Here is an 11,993-nt window from a genome sequence, read left to right as displayed (position 1 = left end):
TTCTTTTGCTTTGCCAACCTTTGAGGGAATGGTGTTGGAATTAGCTTCTGCCCACTGCTCTGTGTCTTTTCTTGATTAGAAGTCTTTTCCACTACCTGTTTTGGGAGCTGTTCAATTTCCTTCTCTTTGCCTTTGTCAACTTGTGCTTGTTCAATTACAACCTCTGTGAGCTCTATCGACTCATCGATCTCGAAGGGCACAGGAGTAAGTGGCACTGTGTCTCTATTAGATTGAGTAACTTCTTGCTCTTTGTCCAAATACCTTCCATTCCTGAGACTTACTGCCATTAATTGATTCGGGTTCTGCTCTTTTGGATTGATGTTTGTGTCTGTAGGCAACATTCCTTATGGGTGATTGTTCAAAGCCATGGACAGCTGGCATAACTGAGTTCAGTGCCTTTAATAGTCGAGTCATGTGCGGCTAAATTTTCTCGCATCCTTCCATTTGTCCCAATTATTTGTTGCAGCATGCCCTTGTTATCTATCATATTACTGTCGTCCTGTCTGGTAACCTGCTGTTGATGAGGTTGTTGGTAAGCCAACTATTCTTGGTGCTCCTAGTTGTAACCCTACTGCCTTTGATATGGTACAACTTGGCCTTGTGGTTGTGCTCCCTTATGATCAGAATCGTATTGTTATTGCGTTGGTTTGTACTATTGATTTGAGGTCCCTATTACTGTCCACCTTGCCTCTGACCCCCAAAATTATTTACGTAATTCATGTTTTCTCTTAAGCCCTGGTTATCATTCTCTCCCCTCCACAAGAAAACATACGACTGATTGATACAGGAAGTGCATGGGCCTCCATTGGTTGTGTCAACAATATGAACCTGTTTCGTGCACATCTCATCAATTTTCTTTGTCAACAAGCTCATTTGGGTCATGAGAGTGGCTATGTTTTCTGCATTTGTATTGTTTGGGTCAAGAGCAACAGAATGCACTATTGGAGTGACTGTTATATCCCTCGTCATCCAGCCTGAATTTTGAGCCATCTTGTCAAGAAGAATCTTACACTCTGTGAATGATTTGCTCAAGAATGCACCCCCTGCTGAAGCATCTACATCGGCCTTCAGACTGTCAACCAAACCCATATAGAATCTCTGTCCTAGCATCTGATCCAGGATGCCATGGTGTGGACACTTCACCAGCATGCCCTTAAACCACTCCCAGGTTCCTTGCAATGTTTCAGTTGGTTTCTGCCTGAACTGCAATATCTCATCAATTTGCCTTGCAGTCTTATTGGGTGGATAGAACTTGTTTAAGAACTACTTGACTAGTTCCTCCCATGTAGCAATGGAGTTTATTGGAAGCGAATTCAGCCAAGTTTGAGCCTCCTCGGTCACTGAGAATGGAAACAGTAACAATCTGATTGCTTCGGGTGTCACATTCAGCTATCTTTGAGTGACACAAATTAAAGGAAATTCTTCAGATGTTGATGTGGGGCTTCGAGGTAAGACCCGGAGAACAACCCTTTGTTTTGCAGTTGAAGCATGTTGTTTGTAATTTAAAAAGTCTCTGCTTGTATCGAAGGGACTACAATTGCAGTTTCCATATTGTTAGTAGTTAGTTGCACCCAATCGTATATAGAAGCCTCCGGCACCAGGGGTGCTACCACTCTGATGTTTGGGTTAACTTGATTCTTTATATTGTTCCTGTTGACGTTCTTAACGTCACCCATTTCAATTTCGATTTGTTCGTTCTATTTTAGTTGTTTGCCCTTCTTGTTAGCCCGATTCATTATTCTAAATGCTTTCTCGGGATCTGATAGACCTTCAAATAGTTCACCAGTTTTCAAGGAGCTTCTAGGCATGCACCTGAGGCACAGAAGAATTCAAACGTGAGAATTTCAATGGAAATATTTTTAGCACCACGGAAAATTTATCTAAACTAAATATCCTAGCAATTATTTCAAGTTGTAACGAATAACACCGCTAGTTCCCTGGCAACGACGTTAAAATTTGATCTCACCCAACCATGCCTTATAAAAAGGACTAAGCAGTCGCTGCAAAAATAATCTGGTTCAAGAGTCTGGAGTCGAATCCCCTAGGGAACTAACATATGTGCTACAACTTTTCAGTACCACCAATGATAAGCTCAGACAACTTTCAGAGTTCAATAATTGATTTGTGAATTAACATAAATTACTTAACTAAGGAAAAATGACAATAAAAACAATCAATTAGCAAGAATGAGGTTGAATCAAGGATAGAAAGATCTAGGGTTTACTATTTTCCCAATTGTCGGATTAATTCCTGATACGTTAGCTATAATCTCGCCGCAACACTCTCTAAAGATGATCAGTTCTTGTTTACCGTAATTATCTTTTAATCAATTACAATAATTTACTAGAAGTATTCTCTCGAACTACTCTAGTTGACAATTCGTACAACTCATAAATATCGCGCCAAAGCTTTGTTATCTCTAATCCCGCTTTTAAATTCAAGTAATTAATTTCTTAACTTACTCGAAAGTGGTGGTGTTTAACAACAATCTGATCAAGTGTTCTTTCTCAAACAACACAAGATTACTAGACACGATTATTCAAGGGCCCTTCAATTAACCACAACAAACATATAGTTGAACAATTAAAGAGTAAAAATGGCTCAATTATACCAAAACACGATCAAGGCTTCATCCAACAATTGGTTCCATCAACCTTAGATGACAGGTTTAGCTACTCATAACTATGTAAATAATCATAGTAATATCTAAAAGCATTAAACTATAAATTAAAGGAAAGCCGAGAGAAAAATTCGATTGATTCGTGCTTCCAAAGTGTTCCACAGCATCTTGCCTCTTTAATGATGTCTAACCCTTCAAAAACTAACTTTAAGAGGTATTTATAGGGTTGATACCGAAGTTTACATGTCCAAAACTAGTGAGGAATTAAAATTGGCTCGGATAGCATCGTCGGGGCGAGGCACTGTCTGGGGCATCAATATTTCTGCGCGAGGCACTGTCTGGGGCGCCAATGTTTCTGCGCGAGACACTGTCTAGGGCGCCAATGACAATGCCCTGGACAAGGCCTTGCACTGTCTATGGCCATGACTTTCATTACCTTGCACGTCTTCTTTTATTGCTCCATTTTGTAGCTCTGAGGTATCATTTTGTGCAATTTTTCTCCAATTTATGTCTAAGCATTCCTACACGTGAAATAAGTTCTATTAACCTCAATTGTCACACAAATTAGCATCCAAACAATAAGCAAATTGGGTAAATAACGTCAAAATATATGAAATTATAGTACGGCATCAAATATCGAGTTAACTAAAATTAGGATATTTCTAGCTCTAATACATATGAGAATGTTTCATGAATGGCTCAACCAATGAAGAGCTAGAATCGCATCTATTTAAAGTGATGTAGATACATTCAAAGATAAGTTCCAAGAGTCCTAGATATACTCCTGGATAACTGCTAAGAGTCCTAATACGGTAATGCCCCTAACATGAAATGATAAAAAGTAATGTACAGTGACACCTTCTCTGTTATAACCTTTTATTCTTCTCTTTTTTTCTTTTCTTTTTTTAACTAAAGGAGTTTTTTTTCTTGCTAACTTTGAATCAATATAGTTAACTAGGTGAATTTGCATTAGTGTTAGCTATGGAGTTTTGTAAATTGGGAGACTGCTTAATTTGTAAAACCGAGACATAAAAAGTGAGCAGTTAATTTCATTGTGGTTCCTTTGGTTTATCGATAACGTGAAAGTGTATTACGAGAGTACATTGTTAGTGAAAATATAGGATAGATAAAGTTAGATATCGAATTGCCTAATTTGATCTTATTAGTTACTCCATGGATTAACTGTGAGATAATCGCCTTTGAATTGCAGATTGCTAGTAGCCAGCATGAGTGATCCTGATTCCTAAAATTGATAGGGAAAATGACAGTAAAAATAATAGCCGAAAAAATAATATATATATATATATATATATATATATATATATATATATATGTTATATACAAAAATTATATAAATTTTATACAATTTTTTAACTATCAGATATAAATAGTTTCTAGTGTGGGTTAAAATTAATAATACCCCAAATTGATACGTGTTTAGGCAGGCAAAGAAGTTAATCAATTAGCGAGCCAACTGAAAAAAAAAAAAAAAAAGTGGAACACGATTGTTTTTTAAACTCCATCCCCTTTTTTTGGGGGAAAAAATCAGAGATAATTGCAAATTAGCCATCGTTTCAAAATTAATCTAATTTAGCCACTTTTATGTGAAAATAAAATCCGAACAAAATACCCTTAAAAATTCAAAAATAAATTCCTATATAATATGTTGGAGTTCAAATATTTACATATGACATTCCTGCATAATGTGTTGGAATTCATGATGTGCTGGAGTTTGAATATAATATGTTGGAAGTTTATTTCTATAATCCGGCATATTATGCTGGAACTTTTTATGTTTTAGCTAGGGTACTTTTGTGCAAATTTTATTTCTATATTAAATAGTGACTATTTTTCAATAACGTTACAAATACTAGCTATTTTTCAATAATCATCCGTAAAAATAACTATGTCATGCCATTTTGACCTTTTGTTGTTGATGTATATGTACAATACTTGTTGAGAATATGTAAAGCATGCACGTAGGCTTGTCCCTAGAACTATGCTGTAGTTGTTTATAATATTTACTTTCCTAAAATAAAAAATGTGAAATCCTCATTTGATGTTTTAATTAATGTTGTATTCTGGGCCGGGCCCGGGCCTAAATGGGCCAAACGGGCCGAGCTTAAGGGGCCTGGGCTCTAGCGGTCCCGGGCCTCACGGTCCGGGGCTTCGTGGGCTCAACGGATGAAACCAGCCCGTGACGGGCCTAAGCCCATATGGTTTGGGCTAAACGGGCCAGGCTCGTGTGCTTAGTGGGCCTAACGGGTTTTTTTTTATTTCCGGACTTTTTTTTTGTTTAAGGCAATTTCTTGTAAACCATATCATGGCTATATAAAAAATATATATGTAGTATATATGTAGAAATCTAATTATTAAAGTGCTTGACGAAAAAGTAAAATAACAAAACAATAGTAAAACTAAATTTTCATGCATAATAAATTAATAAGAAAGTACAACATGAAGTATAAATACGTCTAATAATTTTAAAATAACACAAATTGTTGAAAAATCTTAAAGACGAATTTGCGGATAAATACCATCAACACAATACGTTATATGCCTCCTTAAAATGCCTGTGGTACACCCTGAACGAAAATTTAAGACTCTTCCACAGTTCTTGCACTTTAATATTTGGCCTTCTTCATTTTCTTCAAGCACTTCATAGTAGTGCGAAACAAATAAGCGCACTCTTTCCGAACGAGGCATGATGTAACTTGAAAATTAAGATTGAGACTTGAAGTCTTGAAAATTGGAGATTGAGAGATTGAGAGAAATTTAGATTGAGAAATGAGTATTGAGTATTGAAATGAAGAAGAGGGAGGGGGTATTTATAGTGTTAGAGAAGGTTAGTTTTGTAAATTGAAAAAAATGGCTATTTGTGCAATATGGCCGTTGGTGGTCATTGGGGGTGGGGACCTCATTTTCAATTTTGAAAAATCTTGTTTTGTAGTATATATAGTATATAGTATGTTATGTTATGTATATATATTACCTTATATATTTTCTTGTAGTATATATTGTATGTTATGTATATATATTCCCTTATATATTTTCTTGTAGTATATATTGTATGTTATGTATATATATTCCCTTATATATTTTCTTGTAGTATATATTGTATGTTATGTATATATATTATAGCTTATAAATAATTGCAAGTTAAAGACAAAAAAATATTGCAAAAAGATATTCAAGGGCATGTCTTATAATTTTTATTACCAAAAATGACATATCTTTCTTAGTCTTCCTCCCCCCCAATGGAATGAGCACAACAAGGTACTAATACCACCATTAAAAGGGGAAAAACTAAAAGAAGATGTGCCAAAATACAAGTGTTAATTCCTGGATCGTAATATAAAATACCTCCGGTCACGATGTTAATTCCTGGTTGAACTAGATTTGAACCTGTACTAGGGCTATCCGCAGAATCTACACGTGTCCCCTCTAGCTGCGCTTTCATTTGTAAATATCTAACTTTATCTCTATGGTGTGTTTTTATGTGCCTAGTCAAACTACTCGTGTCGTTACGGTCTCCAGTATATTTATGCGCCAGTAATTTCCCACATGTTTTACACTTAGCCTTATTTTGTTCTCTTACTTGAGTAAAAAAATTCCAAACTAATGATGTTTCTAGGCGCTTAGGAGGTTGTCTATTAAAACCAGGGGTTTCTACAGGTGGGTCGGGCGGTACATCAGTTGGGTTATTAAAAGGACTAGTAGGTGTATCATCTAAATCCGGTTGAGTTTCATCTTCATCCTCATTTTCCTCATCATTTTCAAAGATAGTTTGATTAGGATAAACAGTATTCATAGTTTCATCATCTAAATTTTCACTTGGTGCAACATTATGGCAAAATTAACTATCGAAAAATTGAAAACAGGGGTTATCACTATCAAGAATAATAGGAGCAGCAGGACGTCTACCAGGTATGGGTCGGGGAACCGGGGGAAGGGTAGTAGGTTGGCCACTACTTTCACCAGTTTTAGCTTTTCTCTTACCACCAAACATTTTTATCAAAGATGTCATATTAATTACAATTATGCAAACTAAAACACACAAAAATATATTCTTAAAACTTAAGAGTTGATAATAGATTCAGCTAAAGCTGCGCTTGGAAGATTTCTTTCTCAATCATGAATCCGAGCTTACTACTTGAATCACGAAAGGCGTGAAAGCCACTTGACTGTAAGGAGAGGAGCTCCAGCCACTCTACTTCCACCGCTCCCATAAACGAATGAATGGGACTCCTGGTCCTGATCGAACCAGAGATTCCGACAACCCGGGGAATCGTTGTCGTAGCTCTATAATTCGGATTAAGTTTATCGTTGGATGAACTGCTGATATTGATCCAAAAAAAAAGACGAGAGTTTACCGAATTGCCGAACAACTTCTTGAAAATTGAAAATCGTTGAAGACTTGAATACTTCAATTCACCAACTTCACAATTTTTCACGAAATTTCAACAATAAAATAAGCAATTATAGTAGAGAGATTGAGAGAGATTGATGAATTGGTGAGTAAAAATGAAAGAATGAGGGAGTATTTATAATTGAGAATTGGAAAAAAGTGTAATTATATAAAGTTTGGAGTTAAAATAAAGTTTGGGGGCAAATGGCTATTTTTGAAAGTTCCAACCGGTCAAAATTGCAGCCCAACGGCTACTTTTTTATTTTTTGACCGTTGCTATTTTTAAAAAAAAAAATTAAAAATACCCGTTAGAGGCCCGTTAGGCCCGGTAAGACTGGTCCCGGGCTTAGCGGTCTCGGGCTCATGGGCTATTTTATGTGACCTGGCCCGCCTCGGGTTTTTTGCACCATTAAGGACCGGCACACCAGGACCGGCCCGCGCAGGCCCATTTAGCTCGTTAGGACCGCGGGCCCGGTCCGATCCCAGCCCGACCCACCATACAGCATTAGTTTTAATTCCCACATTCATATATAAATATTAAATTAAATAATTATTGGAACCAAAAGTAGAAAAGATTTTGTTACCTCACTCTATCCATGGCCAATGGTAAAGGAGGTCCATTTAAGTTATAAGTACTACGTATCTTAGATGGATCCAAAATATTAATCAGTGAATATACTATATATCTACTACCTCAAATTTTAACCCTAAATAAGTATATAATTCTTTTTATATGTTTATTCATATCATCTAAAAAATTCAGATCCGCCTATTTGTTTGTTACTCCCCGCATCATTCTCTCTTCCTCAAACCAAATAGCTTTTGCCAACTTTTCAAACCAGTAAATCCTATTTATACTCTTCGTTCCCCCATTGCACCATTGAACTTTGAAACAAACAAAGCCTGAATTAAATATTGTTCTGAAGATTAAGAACAAAGGGACTAGGAAAAAACACAACAACATTCTTGAAAATATGTCGTGGCAAACCTACGTCGACGATCACTTGATGGTCGACTTTGAAGGCCAAGGCCAGCATCTTGCCGCGGCGGCTATTCTCGGACATGATGGTAGCGTTTGGGCTCAAAGCCCCGCCTTCCCTAAGGTTCTTTCTTAAAAAACCTAGTCTTATGGATCTATTCGTTTCACATTTCTCTCTGTATCGTTCTAATTTTATATATTTTTATTGTCTCCAAATGCCGAGAGCAAATGATTTATATCGGAATGTATATACTTTTTGTGCTTTTCTTTCATTCGTTCAATTAGATCTGTTTTTTTATGGTACATAATTTATTATTGGTGTAAGATTGCATGAGTTTTGACCTATGATTATTTGGTATCAACAGACATTCACGGAAATTAATGTAGTATCTGAAAAAAAAATTACTTATGATATTATCGTGTGTGTCCCCAATATTGGCACTATATAGTGTCCAAAGAAGCAATTTAGTGTATGTTAATCATGCAATGTTTAATTTCTATTGAGATTAATTACTCAAGTACAACACATAATGTGTGACTGTTAAACTATTCAAACCAGGGGCATATTTAGGTCTTGGGATATGGGTTCACTTGAATCAATTCTCTTCTCCCTAAACCATATAAAATAATATTATATTTTTTCACAATTACTTAAATATATGTCCGTGCACCTATGCTTAAAGGCTCCTATGATCAATAATTATTGGGTGCACCTTTATGAGTAAAATTGGCGGTTCAAATCCCACTTCGGATGATGGACGGTCTTATTTTCGGCACAGAGTATACATATATACGTGAAAATCACAAAAAATTTAAAAAGAATACAATTTTGGACCTATAATTTTAAAAGTGAAGTGGGTTCATGCCTTCATGGTAAGAGACTAAATTTAAACACATCGAATGTAAATTCTATATCTGTCTTTTCACAATAGTGCACCTATACACTTGAACTTCTGGATCCGCCTCTGGTTCAAACCATAGAAAATTATTGTAGTACTTAATATCATAATCTCGATGCCAAATTTCGTTTAATTTGTCATGATATGAACTTGTTGACGAGTATTATGTCATGTGCTGTGTTTTGTGTTTTCAGTTTAAACCAGAAGAAATTACGAATATCATGAAAGATTTTGATGAACCTGGATTTCTTGCTCCCACTGGGCTATTTCTTGCTGGAATAAAGTACATGGTAATACAAGGAGAACCTGGTGCTGTCATCCGTGGGAAAAAGGTTTTTGCTTTCTTCTTTCCTTGTAACTCATTCTTTTCTCTAAATAATTTCAAATCTGCTAAATCTTTTGTTGTGGAATTCCTGACCTTTTAGAGATTATCAAATTTCTTGCCCTCTAGAAATAGATGTTTGCCACATTTCAGAAGAATTGTGTATTAATCCTTGTTTCATCCACTCTCTACCCGAGGGACTATCGAAAATAATATCACTGCCCTTTCAGAATACGGATAAGGTTTGCATATATACTATCCTTCTCAAACTCCACTTGTAAGAATTCACTGGGTTTGTTGTTGTAGTGTATTAATCCTTGCATTTAAAACGTACCAACATTCTTTAGTTTAATTATCTTTCTTAGGGGTTGTCAGGGGCGGTCCAAAGGCCAAGCCACTAAAGCAAATGCTTAGGCCTCCAAATTTTGGGGCCCCAAATTTTTCCTTTTGTTTTTTACTCTTATTTATATTGAAATTCCGACTAATCTAAATTTGTACCGCGTAAGACCTAATAAAAAAGAGAACACATTTTAACAAGATTTTTTAACCCCAGGACTCAAACCCAATATATCTAATTAAGGTAAGTTTGATCATATATATCTCACAACAATCTTTAGAGGTAGAGTCTAAATATATTTGGTATTTTTAAATAAAAAAGTAAAATATTTTATAAAAGGTAAAGATAACTTTTAATTTAGTATTGATGTAACCGTTTGAGCAAATGGAGAAAGAGAATCACTCCCCCTGAACCCTTGTCGCGAATATAAAATTTTTTATTATTTAAATTTTACAATTGACATCATTAGTGAGGTACCTATATTATTATTCTCCTATTACATTTCTGACTAAAAACGTGCACTAAACTTTTAGAATCCGTTTTTTGGTATCTTCAATAGTCCAAGTATTATTTTTTATCTTTCTCATCAGAAAACATGTACTACATTCTTATATTATCTTTCTTGGTTTCTACAAAAAAACTTAAGTTTTCCATAAGTCATATTGTTCTCTTTAGAAAGAAAAGAGTTATTTTTTCTATAAAAACAAGAGTTGAAGAGTATGGTTGAATAAAACTATATTGCACATTTTTTTTCCTCATGTTTCAAGCGTTTCAATAAGTATATTAGAGCATCAAAAATTATTTCGATATCAAGCTATCAACTTCTTGAGACTAAATTATTTATAAAAGAAACTATTAACAACTTTACATCTTAAAAAGATAGAAAAATAGACTTTAATTAAAAATATAAGTGATTTTTTTTTCCTTTGAAAGGCCTCAGTTTAAAAATTGGCTTTAGACCACCAATCTTTTTGAGCCGCCCCGGGGATTGTAACTTGTAAATCCTGTTATATTGCAAAATACAAGCATAATTCTATTGTTGCATTGTATTTAGGTTTACATCATGTACATTTATTTGGTGACATTGGCTTGAAAATTTTCATCAAGCAACTGAGCGTATGTAATGAACATTCCTGCTCTCTATTCCTTAGTTATGAAAACTATAACAACGATGAGAAGTGTTAAGCTTTTTATTATTCTAACATCAGCTATTTTTCTGGATGACCTTACAATACAAATTAGCTACACAAATATCATATGAACCTACCTAAGGGACCAGCCATTAAATTGTTAACAAGCAAATATTATTGGGGAAATTAAAGGAAAGTATAGTTTTTTGAAAAAATATACTAATAGTTTGACATCCCCTTAAGCTACCATTGTCTGTGCTTGTTGAAAATATTGACCCATTAAGTCCACCATGTTTTGCTTTACTTTTTGTGCTTTTCTTGGGTTTTCTCTTATATTTAAAGTGGAAATGCTGATATGCTTTCTTATTAATGTTGCATCTATAATATGCTGTCAAGGTTTCTTTGTCAATACCCCATGACACATCCCATCACACTTTTTTGGATTTGTTTAATTTTGAGTATAGTCTATATAACAGTATCTTTATATAATAGTCATTCATTATAAAAGTTAATTTTTTTTTGAACTGATAAACATAATATATATACTCTATAACAACATTTCACTATAGCAACCAAAAAATATATGAAGAAATGAGACTGTTATAGAGAAATTTGACTGTAATACTACTGACCATATTGTCAATCTGTTTCCTTTGAGTTAACTGTAAAGTCTTTTTTTTTTTTTTTGGTGTAGGGATCAGGTGGAATAACAATCAAGAAAACTAACCAAGCTCTGATTTTTGGTTTATATGAAGAGCCAGTGACCCCAGGACAGTGTAACATGGTTGTTGAGAAAATTGGAGACTACCTCGTTGACCAGGGTTATTAAAATTTGACATCTCATAATTAAAATTTTGTAATTTGGTGATTGCATCTCCATCTTATATAGCCAAGTGTCACTGGGTTTTTTTGCCAAAAATAATTAACTTTGCCTAATGCGGCCATCTAACGGTTGCTATTTCCTCTTTGTTATAAATTTATGGATATATTTTACTGAAACAATTTTGTGTATTGATCAGTTGTTTACCGCGTCTGTAATAAATTTGATCTTTTAATTGGATTTCTTGTTTGGAGTAATATGCTTTCCTCTGTTTTGAAGTATTCCACCCCAAGCTCTTCAGCTACCTCTTTATGAGAGTTTCTCAAAAAAAAAAACGATCTCAATTCTGATAAAAGGAAAAAAGTTGAAACAGGTTGATGGTCAATAGAGCAGTAGTCTAACTAGGGGTTTAATTTGAGCTCAAACCCAATTAACCCACTAAATCCGTATAAGGTTGGGCAGGTCATTGACCCGCCTA

At 34.9% G+C, this 11,993-nt stretch overlaps 1 protein-coding gene across 1 annotated transcript; it reads left to right on the top strand.

Annotated features, from left to right (window-relative positions):
- The first annotated feature begins 7,897 nt into the window (after positions 1-7,897).
- Positions 7,898-11,755, top strand: LOC104226910 (profilin-3). Its single transcript, XM_009779008.2, has 3 exons — positions 7,898-8,131; positions 9,101-9,238; positions 11,390-11,755. Exons 1-3 carry the CDS (start codon positions 8,003-8,005, stop codon positions 11,522-11,524), a joined length of 402 nt encoding a protein of 133 aa, XP_009777310.1. The 5' UTR covers positions 7,898-8,002; the 3' UTR covers positions 11,525-11,755.
- Positions 11,756-11,993: the final 238 nt, after the last annotated feature.

Source organism: Nicotiana sylvestris, chromosome 6 (genome assembly GCF_000393655.2).
Source record: "Nicotiana sylvestris chromosome 6, ASM39365v2, whole genome shotgun sequence".
Taxonomy (NCBI): domain Eukaryota; kingdom Viridiplantae; phylum Streptophyta; class Magnoliopsida; order Solanales; family Solanaceae; genus Nicotiana; species Nicotiana sylvestris.
Note: the sequence above shows the minus strand (reverse complement) of the source record. Positions and strands in the feature narration are given on the sequence as shown.